Raw genomic sequence first — 24,332 nt, forward strand, 5'->3', positions numbered from 1 at the left:
ATTTCAATTTTTATTTAATTAAATTGATTTGATCAAATCCATTTTATTTTCGAAATTTTGATTGTTTTCATGGAATAAAAGTTCTTCAAAAATGAAATATTCACCCCTAGCATGTTTTATTTTTTGATGTTAAATCATTCAATCACAAAAAATCCGAAAAAAAACGAGTTTCTGAATGAAACTTTAAGTTGTGACTCACAACCATAACTATTTTTCTCGACAAATTTTCAGCGTTTATCGAGGATATTTCATGATTTTGATTCCATTCCCACTTTCCATTCTGCTTTTTGTGTGCAATTTCACAAAGAGTTCATCCGAAATACAATATGAGGAGGCGAATGGTATCCGTCAAGAAAAACGACAATTTGAAAAAATAACAAGTGAGGAAGCCAAAAAATCATTTGGAAGAGAGCATGCACATTTTGACTTGGAAAAAATGCAATTTGGGCCTGATGAGTTGCTTTTGAAGTCCGAGTGGCACATAAAAGGAAGCCATCAACAAGTTATTGAAGAAGAAAGTGTGAAACCAAGAAATTGAAATGAAAATATCCTATTTTTCTTTTTGAAATTCAAAATATTTATTCTTCTCAGAAAAGTGCAGGACCGTTTCGACAAAAAAAGCACAGAATCTTGAGTCAGAGACCATGAACTGCATCTTTGAGCAAAGAGACAAAAAAATAAATGAAAACAAAAAATTTCTCGAGAACAGCCATACCAAATGCAAAATGTCTGTGGCAAACACATCATTGAATGTGCACTTGCTGCAAATGGAATCTGTGGATAGAAGCTGTATTATTGGACTCCGGGAGTTGTGTTGCTGTGTTGTCTCTAGTTGTGGGCTTTTTTGCGATAGAAACAGTGCTTCTTTGATCCACGTGGATGACGGGGTAGTTTTTCTTTGTAAAATAACATTGCTGTTTCGCGACAAATGTGACACAAAAATTGTTCAGCTTGTGTCCTCATCAACTGCTAGCGCAACTCCTTCCTCTTCCTCGAGTCTGTCCATTGATCAAAGCAAGTTTGAAGCAATTGAGACAATGACAGGCCCGTTTGAAGGAGGAGAGCGTATCGGCTGCGTGTCAATAAGCAGATCCCACTTCATTAATACAACTAATCACAGGTCCACAACAACAGAAAATAAGTTGAGCTGTTTATGTGCATCATCGATTGTGGGCTGTTTGTTTGAAAGTGTTTGCGACGTATATTATGGTGGGATTGTTCAATCAATTAATAGATGTGGCACATCATTATCTGTGTTCAATAGCACATTTTTTTCGTCGAGAAGATCAAAAAATGCTGAATACAGAGGAACAGAAGGCAGTCCTTTAAATCCTGGAAGAATAACTTTATTATATGAAGGAGAATTCATTTTCGAATGGTGCGAATGGAATGGCTCTCACACAAGCAGTTCCTCAAAGGCAATAAATGTTCCGGATGCACAAGATACATACTGGAGCGGGGGAGCGATGTGCTTGATTGGCTGGGGTGAATGCTCACTTTTAATAAATTTTTGTGTATTTCTTGGTTGCTATTCAGATTCAGATGGAGGAGCAACAAGATGTTACAATACGCTGTTATCAGCATCTATTAATACCAATTATTCCCAATGTTATTCAGGAACAGGTGGAGCGATAAACATTTACCAATCATCATGCCTTGAAACAGCTAATTGTTGGTTCACGAACTGCACGTCAAGTGGCGGAGGGGGTGGTATTTTCTTAAAGTCTATATTCAATTCGAAGCCAAATTGTCTTGCAGAAGAAAAAGGAAATGGAGAAAGTGCTTGCATTTATGATTGCTTCTTTGTTGGATGTCAAGCAAATTCATCATCAGGGGGAGGGTTGCGTTGTGATTATATGTGGGATTCATTTCGAATGAGAAATATATTTTTTGGAAATTGTTCAGCGAAGAGTGAAGGAGGGGGATTGTTCTCGGAAGTGAATGGAACCGGGCTTCAAATAGACAGCGTTTTATTTTATTTTATCTTCTTCCAGAAGTGCAGCTGCTCTGGTGATCCCCCCTATGGTCTTGATGTGTGCATATATGATACTGTTTGCATTGATTTCACAAATCCATTTGCAAACTCATTCACATCAAATACAAACGAAAAAAGAGTGTGCTATAAGTTCAAGTCATCATCATTAACATACGAGCAGACAGAGAGAAAGGACTGGCTGCCATTAATTCAATTTTATAATGTTGGGACAAACGGAATCGATTTTGAGTTGTGTGGGGCAATGGAAGTGCTTGCATGCAAGACAGCTGGATTTGCAGTTCAACAGAGCACAGGAGATACTGAAAGCCGAGTCATCATCTTGGAAGGAAGGCACATGAGTGAAAGAGCAGCAATTGAGATTGGCTCGAAAAAGATAATTATTGAAGGAATGGGGAAGGAAGCAAGTTTGATTGAAACAAAAGCATTGAAGGCGGAAGCAGAATCACTGATAAGTGTTGCAGATGGGGATATGTGGCTTCAATCACTGAGCATCGATCACACATCGAAATGCGTTCCTTCCCCATCTGTGGTCAAGCAGACATCCCCGAATGGAAATGTGTGTGCGAAGGATGTGTCCATAGCTTCTTCACTGTCTGGGGCCGTTGAAGACAGAGTGATGGCTTGTGCTGTGTTTGTTGTGTATTTAAGCCAATTGCACTTGGAGGATGTAACAATTGCAAGAATGCGCCTTGCAGGTCCAGTGCTGTTGGAGGCTGGAGCAGCACAGACTCTGATGAGCAAGGTGGGGAATATAACAGTCGAGAATGTTTCTCGCACAGAAGGAGAAGGTATTATGCTGTCGAAGAGGATTGAAGCAGATGAGAGATTGCAAGTGCAGAATGTCTCGATAGTGGAATGCACGTGCATGGCTGGAGATGGAGGAGGAATGTGGATTGAAATGACGGAGATAAGCAGTTGTGTGGAAGTGGGAGGCATGGGAATTGAAACAAAGATGGAACATTGCAGCTGCAGTGGTGGAGGTGGAGGAGTATGTTTGGATGTTTGCAAAGGAGGAAGAGAGCTGGCGCTGGACAATCTGAAGTTTGTGGAGTGCAATTGTGGAGGAGCAGGTGGGAAAAATATATATGTGAAGGGAAGTGAAATTTCTGAAAGCATGATAAACAGAAAATCGTTTGCATTTGAATTTGATGAGAATTTCTATGAAGATCTAGTGGGGTTTGACAGAGATGTTGATGGTGGAGTATCATTTCCGCTGAATGTGTTTTTTGTTGAGTTCAAGGGGTTAGCCCATGTTGGAGGAAGAAGGGTTGCAGGGAGCGGATATGGAGGAAGTGATGCCTCATTCTGCGGGTTTGAGTCCTTTCCTTGCAGAACAATACTGTATGCAGCAAGTGTTCGATTTAATGCTGGAAAGAGGATGATTGCTGTGGATGAAGGATATGAATTGAGAGAAGGAATTGAAATGAAAGACTGGGAATGGGAAATATGGGGCAGTGGATCAGACTTACAAATGAATGTGACTGAGCCAGATAATTTGCATTCGTCGAGAATAATTTCTGTTGAAGAAAGGGCAAGTATAAATGCAATATGGTTTTGCATTGCTCAAAGTTTGAGGAGTGTGAAAAGTGTTATTGAATGCCTGAAGGGGGTGATTTGACGATGACAAAATGTTCTGTATCGACAAACAGCTCTAGTGGAGATACAGTGTTGGCAGATGTTAATTATTTTGTTGTTTGCATTAAAGGAGGAATTCTGAGACTTGTGGAGTTTGAAAGCAAAGGAATGATGAGATTTTGCGAAGGCGGGCTTGTGAACGGTGATAATGCAATGATTGTGGAGATGAAACAGTGCATGCTTTCTAGAATTGAAAAACAGCAGGAAACGGTGGCTGCTTGAAAGTGGAACGGAAAATGAAAGAGGAAGACGAAGAGGGAGCGATGATTATGGTAGATGGATGCAATATTTCTGAGAGCATTGCTAGTGAAGAAGCTGGGTGTGGAGGAGGAATATGGGCCAAGCTTGACGGAGACGATACATTAACGATAAATGGAGCAAGTGTGTTGGAAGGGTGTTGCTCAGGAAGAGGAAACGATGGAACGGGTAAAGGAGGAGGGGTGATGATTTATTCCATCAGCGAGCGGTGCATGTTTCGAATAGGAGAAAGAGTGAAATTTTCAACAGAAAAGGATAATAAGGCCGGAATCGGGAGGGACTTGTTTGTTAAGTGTGGGTCAGGTGTGCTTTTGAGTTCAAAAATCAGCAATTTGTCAATTGCATCTATTGGAAAAGGGGTCTGGGCGACAGATGCGAACAAACTGAGTGGAAGTGAAAATGGAGCAGATGTGCCTGTAATCCCTCTGTTTGTTTTTGGAGAAGCATTTCATCTTCCGTTGTGTGTGGATGGAAATAGTGGAGTTGATCATTCTCACAGTGGACATGCTCTATTTGCATGCTTGACAATAGATTTCTGTGTGAAAAAACGGGCAAGTGGAAGCCTGAATGAGATTTCCATTATTTCAAATACTTCAATTATAAGTCCGATATCGGTGTCTGCGTATGCGATGAAAGTATTCTCACAAAACGAAAGAAAGGGAATTGAGGTAATTTTTGTGCAATACTTTGGTGAAAATGGAGTGATATCGTGCCATTCTGGAGTTGAATTTGATAGTCTGTCGTTTATGCTCAAAAGCACAATAATGCAAGTGAAAGAAGCTTTTATAATTTCTGTTGTTTCTCTGACGGCAAGAAAGTGCCACATTACTCTCTGGGAGAGAGATAGCGGAAGTGAAAGCGAATTGGATATAGGAATAATCCGTGTTCAAGGGGGCGAGCTGTATTTGAGCGAATTTTCATTTGAAGAGGATGTCAGATTCACAGAGAGATCCGCAATAACTTGCAAAAACTGGAAGGATATAGTGATTGAAAAAAGCACATTTGATGGAACAAAAAGAGTTGAAGGGAATGGTGGATGTGTGGACATTGGAAGCGGAAATGAAGAAGGAAGGAATGTGAGGATTGAGAATTGCACGTTGACAGGTCAATGTGTGAGAGGGAGTGAACTTAAAGGAGGAGGAATTTTTGTCACAATAAGTGGCGGGCAGGAGCTAACAATAAATGATGTCGTTTTTAAGGATTGCACAGTTCCAGAATGGAATGATGAGCAAAATGAAGTGGCGGAAAGAGGAAGCAGAGGATATGGAGGAGGAATATTTTTGGAGATAGAAGATAACTGTGAAAAGTTTTATGTTAGAAAATCGAGTTATAATAACTGCAAAGAGTGGAAGGGATCAAACATATTTGTGTCAGCACAAACGCTCGAATGAGTTGTGGAAACAAAATATCTGAGCTTGGGAATAAGAAGGGAGGAGCTCGAATCGTTGAGCGAGGCATGTGGCTGGGAGAGAAATACCACAGGAGTTGGGTTTGCTGTCCCATTGGTTGTCTATCAATGGGAGAACATGAGTGGCAAAGGATTTGTAGATGGAGAGGTTGGAGGAGATTTTAATGGATGCGGATACTCAGTCGCTCCGTGTTCAACAATACACACTGTAATGAGGTTGCATTTCATGGTCCTTGAAGCACAGAGAAATGAAGTTTGTGTAAGCCATCGATCTGCACTGGATACCCCGCTTATGTTCAGTGCACCCCTGCATCAGATTGAAGAAACAGTGTTTTGATTTTCAAGCAAGGAGAAAGAGACAGAGGTAATGATCACTGACGAAGATGGAAACGAAAACGATGCCGAATCGTTTATGATGACGACAATTGCACTTGAGGTTGTAAATTTGACCTGAAAAGTTCCGTGCTTTTTGAAGAATTCTCGAAATTCGTTGATAAAATCAACTTTTCTGTTAAGGATGGAAGACTGCTTTGTGAAGATGAAGAACGGAAGAGAAGTGAATTACTCTTTTGTGATTGCAGATGGGGGAAAAGTCATTGTGAAGAATTTGAGCATCAGCGGGGCTGGATATTTTGTGACGAAGATCGGAACAACACCGCTTGTTGAGATTATAAGATCGAGCGGCGTGACAATTGAAAACTGCGACTTCATGAATATATCGCATGCAGAGAGAGATGGAGCGTGGATTGCAATCAGTTGCATTGAAAAAGACAGTGAGTTGAGAGTGGAAAAATGCACATTTGAAGTGTGCAGAGCTGATGGAGAACAAGGGATGGGAGGAGGAGTGCGACTATGTGGAGAAGAGGGAGTTACTGTTGAAGTGAGCGGATGCAGGTTTCGCGAATGCAAAGCCGGAGGAGAGGTGTCAGACAGAGGAAAAAGTGTTGGAGGAGGGATGTTTATAAGGTGCAAAGGAAGAGGATCTGGAATGAAGTTAACAAGTGTTGAATTTGAACATTGCGATGCTTGGAAAGGCAAAAACGTATTTGTCTTGTGCAGCGATATAGCAAGTATTGTGCAGAACAAGTCAATGAATTTTGAGTTTAAGTTATTGGTTGAAGAAAAGCCAGAATTGGATGAGTTGAGTGGAAGTGAGGCAAATGAAGAAGGAGAACTGGATGTTGACAGAGAAATAGTCCCGTTGGTTGTAGCCCTTCGAGAGTTCTGTGGGACGTGCTTTGTTGGAGAAGAGGGGGCAGACAATAAGTTTTGTGGATACAAAGATTATCCATGTAAAAGTCTGGAGCATGGAGGAAAAGCGAGGTTTGAAATGGAAGAAATGGCTGTTATTTCATTTCTTCCATCGTTCAGCATATGCAAGCCTTTGATACGAAAGAGTCAAGCAATGTGCTTTGCAGCTTCTGATTGCTCAATTCCAGTGATGTTTTTCTGTGATGTGCAACAGGAAGATGGCGGAGCAAGTGAAGAATTCAAAGAAGGCGAAGAAGGGTTTGTGGAAACAGGAAAAGAAGTAATATTTCAAAACATGTTGATAAGAGTGAAGTGCTTGAATGCTTTGAAGAATAAATATGTTTTTGCATGGATCGACGAGAGTTTGCATCTGACTGATTGCAAAGTCAGTTGCTTTGAAGGAGAGGCAAGTTGTGGATTTTCTCGAGGAACAAAGGGGAAGCTCGTTTTGAAGCGCGTGGAAATGAATGGAATAAAATGGATTGAAAGAGCTGTTATCGCGGTTTGTGGAAGCGAGTGTTCTTGTGAGATGGACGAATGCATATGGAGTGGAACTGGATGCGATAGTGAAAAGGGAATACTATGGGCAAGTGGAGACAGCAGCATTGCTGCAACGAATACATATATCGGAGAATGGAGAGATGGGAAATGCAGCGCTATCTGTATTGAAGAATCGAGAGAGGTTAAGATTGAGAATATGACATTGAAGGGAATTGAAAAAGAAGGAGGAGATGGAGAGGGGAAGCAGGCATTGTTGGATGGTGGAAGAGTTTGTCTGTAAAGAAGTGTTCATTTGGAAGATGCGGATGCATGGGTGAAGGAGAAAGAAAGGGAGGTGGAATTAAAATAAAAATGGAAAGCGGAGGAGAAATGATATTTCAGGAAAATAGAATTGAAGGATGCTTTGTCAATGAAAGAGCAGGGATTGGAGGAGGGATGCATATTGAGTTTGCTGATGCAGATGTGGCGTATTCAATGCAGAATAATGCTTTTGATGGAAACAGAGCATGGCTTGGGAAAAATGTGTTTTTGGTTTGTGAATTGCCTCATAAAATGGTTGCTGCTAATCTTTGGGAAGGCTGTGTGAAAGAGAATGAGGCAGAGGAGATGATGTGGGTTGTTGACAAATGGCCAGAAGCTGTTACTAATGTGTCTTTGGTTGAATTTCTGAATCCACAGGAGACAGATACACTGTATGTTATGAGTGGGATTGAAGCAGCAGAAAAGTGTGGATACAAATATTCTCCTTGTGCAGAACTTGGTGTGGGGTTAACAATGATGAGCGAAGGGCAAAAACAATGTATCTCAACAATTCGAATAAACTTACAGAAGAGATAGATAGAAATGGGAAAGAGTTGTGCGTAAGAGGAAAGTCCGCGAAAGAGAAATGTTTGTTGGCGGTAGACAAAGATGGAAGGTTCTGTTCATCTGGGAGGGAAGATGAAGGAGTGTTAAGGTTGCAGTATCTTGAGTTTGTGCTGGAAGGAGAAAGAAGAGAATGCTTGATATGTGTGAATGGCGGTCGATCAAATGTGGATGAATGCGCATTTAAATGCAATCCAGGAGGGGAAACGAATCAATGGATTGCAAAAGTTACAGAGAGAGGAGAAATGCTCATAACAGGAATTACGACGTATGAGATGAATATGAAAGAGGAAATGGGCATTGTGATTGTGAATGAAGGAGGCAAATTGGAATTAGATAGATGGACAGCAAAAGATGTGAAAACAGATGGAAAGAGGCTGTTGATGTGTGGATCAGGATCAAGCTTCATCCTGATGAATGTTAGCGTACGAGGATGCAAAGCTTCAAATGGGCATATTGTTGAAGTTGAAGGAGGAGCGAAAGTTGAGATTGGGCGGAACAGTTCATTTGAGGAGTATGATGGAGGAGCTGCAAATGGAGGAGTTGTGAAAATGGTGAAAGTGAAGAGCGAAACAGTTGAAAAGTTTGTGGTGAATCATATCACAATAGAAAAGTGCTGCGTGAGTGAAGACTGTGGAAGGGGTGGAGGGCTATATGTGTATGAAGGATCTGAAGAAGTGGAAAAAGAGTTGAAAACGATCAATAAAAAGATTGATGTATTTGAGATTGTGAAAGTCCGTTTTAAGAATAACAAAGCCAGTTGCGGGAGAGATATGTTTATTGAGAGCGAGGAGTTGTGCAAGATTGTTAATGAAGAGAGTGTTCGATTGGAGTTGTTTGACGAAGATGGGAATAGATGTATTGACATGAAGGGATGCAGCTGGAGGGATTGGGGCGAAGTTGTTGTTGAATTGTACTTTCTTGTAGAAGAAGCTAAGCTAGAAGAAGTGGCAGTTAGCGAGCATGGCGTTGACATGGCTGGGTGTGGTGTGGTTGAGTATCCACGCAAATCGTTTTGGAGAGGGATGAGGAATACAATAAAAAGAGTGGTTTAAATGCAATTAATATTGAAGGAAGTACTTGGATTGAAGATGTTCATGAAATAACAGGATTTGTTATAACGTCAGTGAGTGAGGAGTGCTGTGTAGTGAACGTAAAAAAAGGAGTGGAAGAGGAAAGAAAAAAGCTTGATTGTTCTTGAAAATAACGGATTTGCAGAGTTTGAGAGGATTTATTTTTGTGTGGAGCGCATTCTTCCAAGTGGATGTGAGACCTTAATTGGGTCTCTGGGTATCGAACTGAGACTGGAAAACTGCAGCTTTAGGAGTGTAGAAAAAGAAGAGTTGTCGTTCTGTATTGTGAGATGCGAAAGAGGGCTGATAACAGTCATTGGGTGGCAAATATCAGACGAGAAATGTGGGGTTGTGGGAATGATAATTGGATGCAGTGCAGTGATGGAAAAATGTTCATTTGAAGGAGTGGGATGCAGAAAGAGTGCAGAAGGTGGAGCAATGAAGGTGATTATCCATTATGAAGAAACGGTGGCCATGAAGGATTTGGAGCTCAAGAGATGTCAATGCTCAGAAGAAGAAGGAAGAGGAGGAGCGGCGTTTATCAATTGTGAAGATGCTCGTAAAAGCGAGCCATTTGTGCTTGAAGGCTTAATGTTTGAGCAGAATGGAGCATTTCTCGGGAAGAATTTATTTGTTCGAGCCCGCGATCTTAATCAGTCTGTAAGCAGTAGCACATTGAAATTTGAAGAGGAAACTGATGGTTCAAGCGATTTTCTGTATTCTGGAAGTGATTTGACGCTTACGGACACGGATTTATTGAGGTTTGTAGTTGAATTTCGCTCTTCAATAGTGTTTGTGAGCGATTATGGATTGGACATTCAAAGATGCGGGATGAGCGAAGATCCGTGCAAGTCCATGAGGAGAGGATTGAAGCAAATGGACAAGCAAGCAGAAGAAAAAGAATTAAAAATTTGTGGAACAATAATTGTGGAAGAAGAAAATAATGTTAGCAACGTGAAGATGGAGCAGTGGGAAAAGAACTTGGAGCAAGCAAATGAGGGAATATCATGCATAGTGTTTTGTAGTGAAAATGCATATGGAGATGCTTCATCAGGAGGATTGCTCAGAAATTTTGGTAAGTTTTGTATGAAATCCATAAGAATGAGAGAAGAGCAGGCGATGGATAATGGAGAAGGCTGGCTGATTATTAGTGAAGGAAATGAAATTGAAATGGACAAGTGCCAGTTTGGAAAGAGGGGCGAAGGTGGAGGATGGTGGAAGTGTGGACTTGTACTCTTGCGGAAAGGAATGTTCCATGCATTTTATGTTGTTGTGGAGGATGTGAGAGTGAATAGGGGATTGTTCGAGATTGTTGCTGGATGCTATGTGAACATGAAGGAAATAAAAGTTGATGAAGTGAAACTCGAGGAAAATTGCATCATAAATGTTGTTGATGAAATTGAAAACAAAAGAAATGAAAAGAAAGAAAAAAGACATGCTTAGCGAATTGAAAACGATTATTGAACTTGATGAATGTTCATTCAGCGACGTGAAAAAGACAGGAAAAGGATGCAGCATAATGAAAAGTGTAGGCCAAAGCACTGGAATGTGTGCAACAGTGAAAAAGTGTATATTTGAAGGATGTTTGGCACAGGATTCGGAGAAAGGAGGAATGGGTAGGATGAAACTTAATGTGGGAGGGGAGCTACAATTAGAGGAGTGCTCAGTGCGTGCGTGCGGATGCAATATAGAGTACGGAAAAGGAGGAGGAATGTTTGTGGAAAGCGAGGAAGAAGGTGCTTTGAAGTTTGTTTTCAGGAATTGTCTGTTTGAAGGTAATATGGGATGGAAAGGAAAAGATATATTTGTGTCTTGCATTAACATTGAAAAGCAAATCAATGAGAACCAATTCGAATTGAATGCTGAAGGGATAAGCATGCTTAGAGATGATTCTATTTGCGGAACAGACAAGACTGAGCATGTAGGTGCTGATGTTGATTTAATGAAGTTCATCAGTGTGTTTAAATCTCGTACAATCATTGTTTCAGGAAGATGCAACTGCAGTGGTGGAGAAATAAGTTATGGGGCTGATGAAAGGCAATGCGGTGCTGCAGATCGGCCATGTGCAACAGTTGAATATGGAGCGAGCCATTTGTGTGGAACTCTGTTTGTTGTGCTTGGGATTGATGGTGAAAGCAGTTTGAATGGGCCTACAATATTGGAGGAAATGACACTACGATCAGTAAATTCGGAGTATGGGAAAATCTGTTTTGGTAGCGAAGATGGAAATTCCTTAAAGAAAGCAGAGAAGAACAGAGATTTCGCGATTTGCGCAAGAGGAAATGTTATTATTGAGTTGATTTGGATGTGGATTGAAGGGTTGAAAAAATCATCTTATGGATGCATTGTGGCATCGAAAGAGGGGCTTTTGACAATGAGAAGTTGCAAAGTGAGTGGAACAGGGAGAGGAGGGGGAGAAATTGCTCCAAAAATTATGGAGTGTATTGGAGGAAGTCTCAAGATATTGAATGTGAGTGTTACTGATGCGAATATTGTTAGATTTGTGGAATGTCGGGAGTGCATGGTAGAGCTGACTGGATTGCATATCCTAAATATCGAAGGAAAAGAAGGACTGATGTTTTCGGACAACGCGGCAGTGTCGCTAAAGGAGATTAGGATAGAAAATTCCAAAGTGGATTCAGGCTCATACGTAAAGGTTACAGAATCCATAGATTCGTCTTTGCATGCAATCCAAAATACAATGCTCAATCTTGCGTCATTGTCAATGGCAAACATTAGCTCAAATTCCTGTGAGATTGCTATGATTGAGCAAATGGGATTTTGCATCCAATACTGCTTGAGAACTGCTCGATTCAAGGATGTAATGCTGGAAATAAAGAAGGAAGAATCATTTGTGTTAGCAAATGCTCGAATGTTGAGATTAATGGATGTATATTTAATGGTAAGAAGAATGAGGCAAACTTGTTACGAAAGAATTCAAAAAATATCTATGAAGAGTTGTGTGAATGGGATGGATGGCTTATTTCTGCAGAGGATAGTTCTGTGAAAATTAGAGATTCGACACTGACAAATGCACAAGAAGGAGGGCTTACTGTGAAAGGCGGGAAAACTTTAATAGAAGAATGCGAGTTTACAGACATTAAAGCCGAAGTGAACAATTACAGATCAGCAAGGAGAAACATGCATTGCTCTGAATTCGGTGAACTAAACGTAGAAAGCTTGAAAAGAGGAGATGGACGGCAATCAAACACTTCGCTTTGGATTTTGAATGAGGGATGCGAACTTGAAGGCATTGCAAAGGATCGGTTATCTCCATATTATATTGCAACACTAGATTCTGTGCACTGTTCATATGAGACATCTGGATATGTCACATTACACTTTATAGGTAATCTTCTTCTTCCATGTAATCTGTCATACAATTTAATATAAACCTTCAAAACGCTGAGTCGTTTGGAACGGAACAATTTTGATTTAACAAACTTTATATCTGAAACAGAGATTTGGACAAACGTGCCGATTGAAACAATAGCTTCGACGTCAGAAGAAGTAGAAGTGTCAGTAGCGATTTTGAATGGCAGCCTCACAGCTCCCATCAGCACAAAATCTATTACAATAAAAAATGGATCTTCTCCAGCACATGAACAAGAAAGTGAAAAAGATAAGGAATCAGACATTCAAACTGAAGAAGATCAGAAGCTTCAAAGAAAACAGCAGCAATCTTTTAGAGATGCAGAAGGAAACTTGGATTGGAAGTCATGTTTACTGATTGCAATGATTATAATTGTTATTGGGGTGATAGTTGGAGCGGGAGTAGTTGTGAAGCTTATCAGCAATCAGGCAGCGAGGGAAAAACAGAAATTGAAAGAATATGATAGTTCGTTCAAAGAGAGCGAAATGACAGATGAAGGAAATGTGGCGTTCGAAATGGTGACTATGGGGATTTTACCAGAAAGTTATGAAGATTATTCTGAAGGAGAAAAATATGAGCCAACAAAAAAGTGTTCAACAGTATTGAAGTACCAACCTGTGGTGCGCTCTGAATCACAACAGCACTTGGTCGATGAAACAAGCTCTGCACAATTACTCAACAATTTGGATTCAAGAGGCATTTCAATAAGGATGATAAATGATGAAATTTCAGGAAAAAACAATAATCCCCCATCGTTTTGCGGAGACTCTCCGACTCCTCCACTTTCTCCTCAATTTTTAAACTCGATGAATGATGCCACAACAACATTTGTGAGGATTGAAGACGAGTGTCCAACCACCTCGTCCATGTCGAATCTGGTGGATGCAATGGCTTGCTCGTCTCCTCACGAGAAGCTGATTGTAGATCTGAGGGATTCGTTGTTCATGCTGCTTCATGGGCTGAATAAGACAAAAGAGATGCCGATTGGCACCTTGAAAGAAAGAGAGATGACAGCTGCTCAAATCCTGTTCTGGGTGGCCAATCTCGCTCTTCACTCGTTTGATGAAATGGAAAATGAATTATCTTCTCTTGCCGATCTGAGTCCGCACATTGTGCTGTTCTCCGAACACATGGTTATTTGCATTGCTATGCATTCTGATTGCTTCTTCGATTCTGATTCGGATTCTTCGTCGATATCTTCATCAACTGTTGCGACGTCTGCAAGTGATGATGATGAAGAGGACTCCCTTCCTTCATCGGCTTTTGAGGATGAGAATGATTTCAAAAAGGAGTGCATGAGGTGGAAGGCGCCAGAACTGTTGATCAACAAGAAGATGGGAGCGACAAAAGAATCTGTCTCATTCTCGATAGGGATGATGCTGTGGGAGTGCTTGTCTCTTCAGATCCCATTTGGAGAATATGAAGCAGCAACTGCAGGACAGAAAATTGCTAATGGAGAAAGACCGCAATTCCAAAATGTGGTTGAGTCAGAGCTTGCGAAAGTGGCTAAAAGCTCGTTGTGTGTGAGACCTGAAAAAAGACCATCGCTCAAGGATCTGAAAAAAGAATTTATCCAACGTTTTCCTTCGAACGCAACAATACCCAATGTTTCTGATGCAGTATCTTATGACTGTATCGCAGGTGACAGCTTACGCTACTCGAGAACAAGTTGCAAATCAAATCAAAGATATTTTTGAACACTCCAGACTTTTTTCGCAATGGCTCCAAAGAATTTGTTATATTTGAGCTTTTTGGATTAACCTCTAGAAATTTCGGAATTATTCTGGGTAAGATTCCATTAGGAAAAAGGTTAGAGGATATTTTGAAAAATGCAAACAATTGATTGCTGTGCATTTATCAATTTTCAGTTGACTTTTTAGCAAATTTTTTAAATGAATATTTTTTTTAAAAAAAATGAAATTGTTGATTTTTGCTTTGGAAATAAATTTTCTTGCATTATGTCAAGCCTATTCTTCACTTCTGAATTGGCAAGACAAATGACATTCAATTTTTAATTGAAATAGTTCGTGAGTTAGAAATATTCTTCACACAACTAAATTTTTGCATGACTTTTTTTCTTTTTTAAAAAAGAAAGTGTTTCATCAATTCATTCTCTTGTTTGAGAGACGCCACAATTTTTGGGTCAGTCGCCACATTTGATCAATGATGTCAATTTCACAATTCCCTCCGATTGTTGGACTTACGCCGTCGGCTGAGGCTGCAATTTAGTTCAGTGGGGAGCAAAGCCAACCAGGGACCTTGTCACAACCGAACATCTTCTCTTCCTCTTCAATTTTTTCACCTTCTTCATTGGAAGGTTTAGCACAGGAGGTGCTATTCCTGAAATTTTTTTTTTATTTTTCAATTTTAGAAAAAAGATCTGGTATTTTTTGTTTTATTTTTTAGATCAAAGACTTACTCATATTTTCACGAGCTTTTTGTTTTGAGTGTTTTGAGTTATATCATTGCTTATAAACTCAACTTTTTTTTATTTTTGGATTTTTTTCTTTGTTTAACACTTCATTTTTTTATAACTTTTTCCATTTCCAGAAAAAATAGTCAAGCTTTCATGATTAAATATTATTTTTTCAAATTTTTGTTTGACTGTTTTGATTATGTAATCTTCAGATTCATAATTGGAAAAAATGCTCACGATTTTTTTATTCTAATGGAAAAGGCAAAATGTTCGAAATACAGTTTGTGCAAATAAATACCGGACAAGATTGTTTTCTCAATAACCACTCAAAGAGAAAATCTGATAATATTCCTCTTTTCATATCTTAACAATACTAACTTACATGAGGGAAAATATTTAGATTCAAGCGTTTTCATAGAAATATTATGTACTTTTCATTGAATTTTTAAGATCAAAGAACACAATAAAAATGGTCCTATTTTTTGACATTCATGAAATGTTGGATAACTTTGTGTTTTGATTTCAACGATACCTGTGTGCAGATATGAAAATCAAATTTATTTTGAAATCTGAGAAAGCTTAGTAGTGTTATAAGAAAAACAATTTTTTCTTGCTTTGTGCATAAAAAGCTTGAAAGTCCATATTTCCCCCCATATTTGTTTATCCACACATCTTATGTCGATATTGAAAATGATTTAAAATTTTTCGATAATCCCATTGAGATAAAAATTCTGATCAAAACTCAAACAAAAGTATAATTTCAAAAAGGATCAGCCATTCATTATTTAATATTCAAAATTGGTTAACTTCTTGTTCGAAATTTCTAAAATGGGTCATTCTTTTTGAAAAGTCGCTTAAGTTAAATTTTTGTGTGTTAACAAAATTGTTCATTTTTTAACCAATTTTGACTTTAAATACAAAATACTATATTTCATACGAATCTGTATACACAAGTCTATTTGATGTGAGAAAAAGAGCATGCTTGAGAAATCTGATTGATTTAATGCAAAAAATGATCAAATAAAGAACATTTTTATACTTCCCAAAGATTTAACATTTACGACTTTTCAAAATGAATGACATAAATTTATATTTTTTTAATGAAATTCTTTGTGAAAAATTGGTTTTTGGCTGAGAATCGGCAAGTGCTAAAAATAATAGAATTTTTCGTTATTAATAAAAAGGATGAGAATTTGAACCCCGATTATTATTATTTGTGAATAAACAAAAAAATTCTGATTTTTCAGATAATAGTCATCATCCTTGAAATCGGATAATTTTCAAATGAATTCATTTTATATTTAAAGATTATCAAAAATGCAATCAACAAATGTTATTTAATCAAAAGTTTATTCAGATGAATAACAAAAAGCAATTGAAGAATTTTGAAGATTCATTAACAGATTTATGCAATTGTGAAAAATATTTGTTTTTTGTTTGAAAAATTGAAACAAATAGTTTTTCTTTTTATATAGGGGAAAATATGGACTTTCAAGCTTTTTATGCACAAAGCAAGAAAAAATTGTTTTTCTTATAACACTACTAAGCTTTCTCAGATTTCAAAATAAATTTGATTTTCATATCTGCACACAGGTATCGTTGAAATCAAAACACAAAGTTATCCAACATTTCATGAATGTCAAAAAATAGGACCATTTTTATTGTGTTCTTTGATCTTAAAAATTCAATGAAAAGTACATAATATTTCTATGAAAACGCTTGAATCTAAATATTTTCCCTCATGTAAGTTAGTATTGTTAAGATATGAAAAGAGGAATATTATCAGATTTTCTCTTTGAGTGGTTATTGAGAAAACAATCTTGTCCGGTATTTATTTGCACAAACTGTATTTCGAACATTTTGCCTTTTCCATTAGAATAAAAAAATCGTGAGCATTTTTTCCAATTATGAATCTGAAGATTACATAATCAAAACAGTCAAACAAAAATTTGAAAAAATAATATTTAATCATGAAAGCTTGACTATTTTTTCTGGAAATGGAAAAAGTTATAAAAAAATGAAGTGTTAAACAAAGAAAAAAATCCAAAAATAAAAAAAAGTTGAGTTTATAAGCAATGATATAACTCAAAACACTCAAAACAAAAAGCTCGTGAAAATATGAGTAAGTCTTTGATCTAAAAAATAAAACAAAAAATACCAGATCTTTTTTCTAAAATTGAAAAATAAAAAAAAAATTTCAGGAATAGCACCTCCTGTGCTAAACCTTCCAATGAAGAAGGTGAAAAAATTGAAGAGGAAGAGAAGATGTTCGGTTGTGACAAGGTCCCTGGTTGGCTTTGCTCCCCACTGAACTAAATTGCAGCCTCAGCCGACGGCGTAAGTCCAACAATCGGAGGGAATTGTGAAATTGACATCATTGATCAAATGTGGCGACTGACCCAAAAATTGTGGCGTCTCTCAAACAAGAGAATGAATTGATGAAACACTTTCTTTTTTAAAAAAGAAAAAAAGTCATGCAAAAATTTAGTTGTGTGAAGAATATTTCTAACTCACGAACTATTTCAATTAAAAATTGAATGTCATTTGTCTTGCCAATTCAGAAGTGAAGAATAGGCTTGACATAATGCAAGAAAATTTATTTCCAAAGCAAAAATCAACAATTTCATTTTTTTTAAAAAAAATATTCATTTAAAAAAATTTGCTAAAAAGTCAACTGAAAATTGATAAATGCACAGCAATCAATTGTTTGCATTTTTCAAAATATCCTCTAACCTTTTTCCTAATGGAATCTTACCCAGAATAATTCCGAAATTTCTAGAGGTTAATCCAAAAAAGCTCAAATATAACAAATTCTTTGGAGCCATTGCAAAAAAGTCTGGAGTGTTCAAAAATATCTTTGATTTGATTTGCAACTTGTTCTCGAGTAGCGTAAGCTGTCACCTGCGATACAGTCATAAGATACTGCATCAGAAACATTGGGTATTGTTGCGTTCGAAGGAAAACGTTGGATAAATTCTTTTTTCAGATCCTTGAGCGATGGTCTTTTTTCAGGTCTCACACACAACGAGCTTTTAGCCACTTTCGCAAGCTCTGACTCAACCACATTTTGGAATTGCGGTCTTTCTCCATTAGCAATTTTCTGTCCTGCAGTTGCTGCTTCATATTCTCCAAATGGGATCTGAAGAGACAAGCACTCCCACAGCATCATCCCTATCGAGAATGAGACAGATTCTTTTGTCGCTCCCATCTTCTTGTTGATCAACAGTTCTGGCGCCTTCCACCTCATGCACTCCTTTTTGAAATCATTCTCATCCTCAAAAGCCGATGAAGGAAGGGAGTCCTCTTCATCATCATCACTTGCAGACGTCGCAACAGTTGATGAAGATATCGACGAAGAATCCGAATCAGAATCGAAGAAGCAATCAGAATGCATAGCAATGCAAATAACCATGTGTTCGGAGAACAGCACAATGTGCGGACTCAGATCGGCAAGAGAAGATAATTCATTTTCCATTTCATCAAACGAGTGAAGAGCGAGATTGGCCACCCAGAACAGGATTTGAGCAGCTGTCATCTCTCTTTCTTTCAAGGTGCCAATCGGCATCTCTTTTGTCTTATTCAGCCCATGAAGCAGCATGAACAACGAATCCCTCAGATCTACAATCAGCTTCTCGTGAGGAGACGAGCAAGCCATTGCATCCACCAGATTCGACATGGACGAGGTGGTTGGACACTCGTCTTCAATCCTCACAAATGTTGTTGTGGCATCATTCATCGAGTTTAAAAATTGAGGAGAAAGTGGAGGAGTCGGAGAGTCTCCGCAAAACGATGGGGGATTATTGTTTTTTCCTGAAATTTCATCATTTATCATCCTTATTGAAATGCCTCTTGAATCCAAATTGTTGAGTAATTGTGCAGAGCTTGTTTCATCGACCAAGTGCTGTTGTGATTCAGAGCGCACCACAGGTTGGTACTTCAATACTGTTGAACACTTTTTTGTTGGCTCATATTTTTCTCCTTCAGAATAATCTTCATAACTTTCTGGTAAAATCCCCATAGTCACCATTTCGAACGCCACATTTCCTTCATCTGTCATTTCGCTCTCTTTGAACGAACTATCATATTCTTTCAATTTCTGTTTTTCCCTCGCTGCCTGATTGCTGATAAGCTTCACAACTACTCCCGCTCCAACTATCACCCCAATAACAATTATAATCATTGCAATCAGTAAACATGACTTCCAATCCAAGTTTCCTTCTGCATCTCTAAAAGATTGCTGCTGTTTTCTTTGAAGCTTCTGATCTTCTTCAGTTTGAATGTCTGATTCCTTATCTTTTTCACTTTCTTGTTCATGTGCTGGAGAAGATCCATTTTTTATTGTAATAGATTTTGTGCTGATGGGAGCTGTGAGGCTGCCATTCAAAATCGCTACTGACACTTCTACTTCTTCTGACGTCGAAGCTATTGTTTCAATCGGCACGTTTGTCCAAATCTCTGTTTCAGATATAAAGTTTGTTAAATCAAAATTGTTCCGTTCCAAACGACTCAGCGTTTTGAAGGTTTATATTAAATTGTATGACAGATTACATGGAAGAAGAAGATTACCTATAAAGTGTAATGTGACATATCCAGATGTCTCATATGAACAGTGCACAGAATCTAGTGTTGCAATATAATATGGAGATAACCGATCCTTTGCAATGCCTTCAAGTTCGCATCCCTCATTCAAAATCCAAAGCGAAGTGTTTGATTGCCGTCCATCTCCTCTTTTCAAGCTTTCTACGTTTAGTTCACCGAATTCAGAGCAATGCATGTTTCTCCTTGCTGATCTGTAATTGTTCACTTCGGCTTTAATGTCTGTAAACTCGCATTCTTCTATTAAAGTTTTCCCGCCTTTCACAGTAAGCCCTCCTTCTTGTGCATTTGTCAGTGTCGAATCTCTAATTTTCACAGAACTATCCTCTGCAGAAATAAGCCATCCATCCCATTCACACAACTCTTCATAGATATTTTTTGAATTCTTTCGTAACAAGTTTGCCTCATTCTTCTTACCATTAAATATACATCCATTAATCTCAACATTCGAGCATTTGCTAACACAAATGATTCTTCCTTCTTTATTTCCAGCATTACATCCTTGAATCGAGCAGTTCTCAAGCAGTATTGGATGCAAAATCCCATTTGCTCAATCATAGCAATCTCACAGGAATTTGAGCTAATGTTTGCCATTGACAATGACGCAAGATTGAGCATTGTATTTTGGATTGCATGCAAAGACGAATCTATGGATTCTGTAACCTTTACGTATGAGCCTGAATCCACTTTGGAATTTTCTATCCTAATCTCCTTTAGCGACACTGCCGCGTTGTCCGAAAACATCAGTCCTTCTTTTCCTTCGATATTTAGGATATGCAATCCAGTCAGCTCTACCATGCACTCCCGACATTCCACAAATCTAACAATATTCGCATCAGTAACACTCACATTCAATATCTTGAGACTTCCTCCAATACACTCCATAATTTTTGGAGCAATTTCTCCCCCTCCTCTCCCTGTTCCACTCACTTTGCAACTTCTCATTGTCAAAAGCCCCTCTTTCGATGCCACAATGCATCCATAAGATGATTTTTTCAACCCTTCAATCCACATCCAAATCAACTCAATAATAACATTTCCTCTTGCGCAAATCGCGAAATCTCTGTTCTTCTCTGCTTTCTTTAAGGAATTTCCATCTTCGCTACCAAAACAGATTTTCCCATACTCCGAATTTACTGATCGTAGTGTCATTTCCTCCAATATTGTAGGCCCATTCAAACTGCTTTCACCATCAATCCCAAGCACAACAAACAGAGTTCCACACAAATGGCTCGCTCCATATTCAACTGTTGCACATGGCCGATCTGCAGCACCGCATTGCCTTTCATCAGCCCCATAACTTATTTCTCCACCACTGCAGTTGCATCTTCCTGAAACAATGATTGTACGAGATTTAAACACACTGATGAACTTCATTAAATCAACATCAGCACCTACATGCTCAGTCTTGTCTGTTCCGCAAATAGAATCATCTCTAAGCATGCTTATCCCTTCAGCATTCAATTCGAATTGGTTCTCATTGATTTGCTTTTCAATGTTAATGCAAGACACAAATATATCTTTTCCTTTCCATCCCATATTACCTTCAAACAGACAATTCCTGAAAACAAACTTCAAAGCACCTTCTTCCTCGCTTTCCACAAACATTCCTCCTCCTTTTCCGTACTCTATATTGCATCCGCACGCACGCACTGAGCACTCCTCTAATTGTAGCTCCCCTCCCACATTAAGTTTCATCCTACCCATTCCTCCTTTCTCCGAATCCTGTGCCAAACATCCTTCAAATATACACTTTTTCACTGTTGCACACATTCCAGTGCTTTGGCCTACACTTTTCATTATGCTGCATCCTTTTCCTGTCTTTTTCACGTCGCTGAATGAACATTCATCAAGTTCAATAATCGTTTTCAATTCGCTAAGCATGTCTTTTTCTTTCTTTTCATTTCTTTTGTTTTCAATTTCATCAACAACATTTATGATGCAATTTTCCTCGAGTTTCACTTCATCAACTTTTATTTCCTTCATGTTCACATAGCATCCAGCAACAATCTCGAACAATCCCCTATTCACTCTCACATCCTCCACAACAACATAAAATGCATGGAACATTCCTTTCCGCAAGAGTACAAGTCCACACTTCCACCATCCTCCACCTTCGCCCCTCTTTCCAAACTGGCACTTGTCCATTTCAATTTCATTTCCTTCACTAATAATCAGCCAGCCTTCTCCATTATCCATCGCCTGCTCTTCTCTCATTCTTATGGATTTCATACAAAACTTACCAAAATTTCTGAGCAATCCTCCTGATGAAGCATCTCCATATGCATTTTCACTACAAAACACTATGCATGATATTCCCTCATTTGCTTGCTCCAAGTTCTTTTCCCACTGCTCCATCTTCACGTTGCTAACATTATTTTCTTCTTCCACAATTATTGTTCCACAAATTTTTAATTCTTTTTCTTCTGCTTGCTTGTCCATTTGCTTCAATCCTCTCCTCATGGACTTGCACGGATCTTCGCTCATCCCGCATCTTTGAATGTCCAATCCATAATCGCTCACAAACACTATTGAAGAGCGAAATTCAACTACAAACCTCAATAAATCCGTGTCCGTAAGCGTCAAATCACTTCCAGAATACAGAAAATCGCTTGAACCATCAGTTTCCTCTTCAAATTTCAATGTGCTACTGCTTACAGACTGATTAAGATCGCGGGCTCGAACAAATAAATTCTTCCCGAGAAATGCTCCATTCTGCTCAAACATTAAGCCTTCAAGCACAAATGGCTCGCTTTTACGAGCATCTTCACAATTGATAAACGCCGCTCCTCCTCTTCCTTCTTCTTCTGAGCATTGACATCTCTTGAGCTCCAAATCCTTCATGGCCACCGTTTCTTCATAATGGATAATCACCTTCATTGCTCCACCTTCTGCACTCTTTCTGCATCCCACTCCTTCAAATGAACATTTTTCCATCACTGCACTGCATCCAATTATCATTCCCACAACCCCACATTTCTCGTCTGATATTTGCCACCCAATGACTGTTATCAGCCCTCTTTCGCATCTCACAATACAGAACGACAACTCTTCTTTTTCTACACTCCTAAAGCTGCAGTTTTCCAGTCTCAGTTCGATACCCAGAGACCCAATTAAGGTCTCACATCCACTTGGAAGAATGCGCTCCACACAAAAATAAATCCTCTCAAACTCTGCAAATCCGTTATTTTCAAGAACAATCAAGCTTTTTCTTTCCTCTTCCACTCCTTTTTTTACGTTCACTACACAGCACTCCTCACTCACTGACGTTATAACAAATCCTGTTATTTCATGAACATCTTCAATCCAAGTACTTCCTTCAATATTAATTGCATTTAAACCACTCTTTTTTATTGTATTCCTCATCCCTCTCCAAAACGATTTGCGTGGATACTCAACCACACCACACCCAGCCATGTCAACGCCATGCTCGCTAACTGCCACTTCTTCTAGCTTAGCTTCTTCTACAAGAAAGTACAATTCAACAACAACTTCGCCCCAATCCCTCCAGCTGCATCCCTTCATGTCAATACATCTATTCCCATCTTCGTCAAACAACTCCAATCGAACACTCTCTTCATTAACAATCTTGCACAACTCCTCGCTCTCAATAAACATATCTCTCCCGCAACTGGCTTTGTTATTCTTAAAACGGACTTTCACAATCTCAAATACATCAATCTTTTTATTGATCGTTTTCAACTCTTTTTCCACTTCTTCAGATCCTTCATACACATATAGCCCTCCACCCCTTCCACAGTCTTCACTCACGCAGCACTTTTCTATTGTGATATGATTCACCACAAACTTTTCAACTGTTTCGCTCTTCACTTTCACCATTTTCACAACTCCTCCATTTGCAGCTCCTCCATCATACTCCTCAAATGAACTGTTCCGCCCAATCTCAACTTTCGCTCCTCCTTCAACTTCAACAATATGCCCATTTGAAGCTTTGCATCCTCGTACGCTAACATTCATCAGGATGAAGCTTGATCCTGATCCACACATCAACAGCCTCTTTCCATCTGTTTTCACATCTTTTGCTGTCCATCTATCTAATTCCAATTTGCCTCCTTCATTCACAATCACAATGCCCATTTCCTCTTTCATATTCATCTCATACGTCGTAATTCCTGTTATGAGCATTTCTCCTCTCTCTGTAACTTTTGCAATCCATTGATTCGTTTCCCCTCCTGGATTGCATTTAAATGCGCATTCATCCACATTTGATCGACCGCCATTCACACATATCAAGCATTCTCTTCTTTCTCCTTCCAGCACAAACTCAAGATACTGCAACCTTAACACTCCTTCATCTTCCCTCCCAGATGAACAGAACCTTCCATCTTTGTCTACCGCCAACAAACATTTCTCTTTCGCGGACTTTCCTCTTACGCACAACTCTTTCCCATTTCTATCTATCTCTTCTGTAAGTTTATTCGAATTGTTGAGATACATTGTTTTTTGCCCTTCGCTCATCATTGTTAACCCCACACCAAGTTCTGCACAAGGAGAATATTTGTATCCACACTTTTCTGCTGCTTCAATCCCACTCATAACATACAGTGTATCTGTCTCCTGTGGATTCAGAAATTCAACCAAAGACACATTAGTAACAGCTTCTGGCCATTTGTCAACAACCCACATCATCTCCTCTGCCTCATTCTCTTTCACACAGCCTTCCCAAAGATTAGCAGCAACCATTTTATGAGGCAATTCACAAACCAAAAACACATTTTTCCCAAGCCATGCTCTGTTTCCATCAAAAGCATTATTCTGCATTGAATACGCCACATCTGCATCAGCAAACTCAATATGCATCCCTCCTCCAATCCCTGCTCTTTCATTGACAAAGCATCCTTCAATTCTATTTTCCTGAAATATCATTTCTCCTCCGCTTTCCATTTTTATTTTAATTCCACCTCCCTTTCTTTCTCCTTCACCCATGCATCCGCATCTTC

At 38.8% G+C, this 24,332-nt stretch overlaps 5 protein-coding genes across 5 annotated transcripts; 4 read left to right on the forward strand and 1 right to left on the reverse strand.

Annotated features, from left to right (window-relative positions):
• Positions 1 to 250: 250 nt before the first annotated feature.
• On the forward strand, positions 251 to 3,853 carry MONOS_11078p1 (uncharacterized protein; the record flags this gene model as incomplete). The annotated part of the gene is made up of 3 exons (XM_067863580.1): positions 251 to 518; positions 592 to 3,547; positions 3,646 to 3,853. The coding sequence occupies 3 exons, from the start codon at positions 251 to 253 to the stop codon at positions 3,851 to 3,853; spliced, it is 3,432 nt and encodes a 1,143-aa protein (XP_067721430.1).
• A 14-nt stretch (positions 3,854 to 3,867) lies between these two features.
• Positions 3,868 to 7,329, forward strand: MONOS_11078p2 (uncharacterized protein; the record flags this gene model as incomplete). The annotated part of the gene is made up of 3 exons (XM_067863581.1): positions 3,868 to 5,195; positions 5,316 to 5,513; positions 5,814 to 7,329. 3 exons carry the CDS (start codon positions 3,868 to 3,870, stop codon positions 7,327 to 7,329), a joined length of 3,042 nt encoding a protein of 1,013 aa, XP_067721431.1.
• A 71-nt stretch (positions 7,330 to 7,400) lies between these two features.
• Positions 7,401 to 10,429, forward strand: MONOS_18123 (uncharacterized protein; the record flags this gene model as incomplete). The annotated part of the gene is made up of 3 exons (XM_067871111.1): positions 7,401 to 7,809; positions 7,878 to 8,962; positions 9,077 to 10,429. The coding sequence occupies 3 exons, from the start codon at positions 7,401 to 7,403 to the stop codon at positions 10,427 to 10,429; spliced, it is 2,847 nt and encodes a 948-aa protein (XP_067721432.1).
• A 103-nt stretch (positions 10,430 to 10,532) lies between these two features.
• On the forward strand, positions 10,533 to 14,056 carry MONOS_18124 (uncharacterized protein; the record flags this gene model as incomplete). The annotated part of the gene is made up of 3 exons (XM_067871112.1): positions 10,533 to 11,807; positions 11,894 to 12,335; positions 12,447 to 14,056. The coding sequence occupies 3 exons, from the start codon at positions 10,533 to 10,535 to the stop codon at positions 14,054 to 14,056; spliced, it is 3,327 nt and encodes a 1,108-aa protein (XP_067721433.1).
• Positions 14,057 to 17,620: 3,564 nt separating this feature from the next.
• MONOS_11079 (uncharacterized protein) lies at positions 17,621 to 24,318 on the reverse strand (the record flags this gene model as incomplete). Its single annotated transcript, XM_067863582.1, has 3 exons — positions 17,621 to 19,230; positions 19,342 to 19,783; positions 19,837 to 24,318. 3 exons carry the CDS (start codon positions 24,316 to 24,318, stop codon positions 17,621 to 17,623), a joined length of 6,534 nt encoding a protein of 2,177 aa, XP_067721434.1.
• Between the last annotated feature and the right edge of the window lie 14 nt (positions 24,319 to 24,332).

This window comes from Monocercomonoides exilis (genome assembly GCF_001643675.1).
Source record: "Monocercomonoides exilis strain PA203 chromosome Unknown scaffold47-789622, whole genome shotgun sequence".
Lineage (NCBI taxonomy): Eukaryota > Preaxostyla > Oxymonadida > Polymastigidae > Monocercomonoides > Monocercomonoides exilis.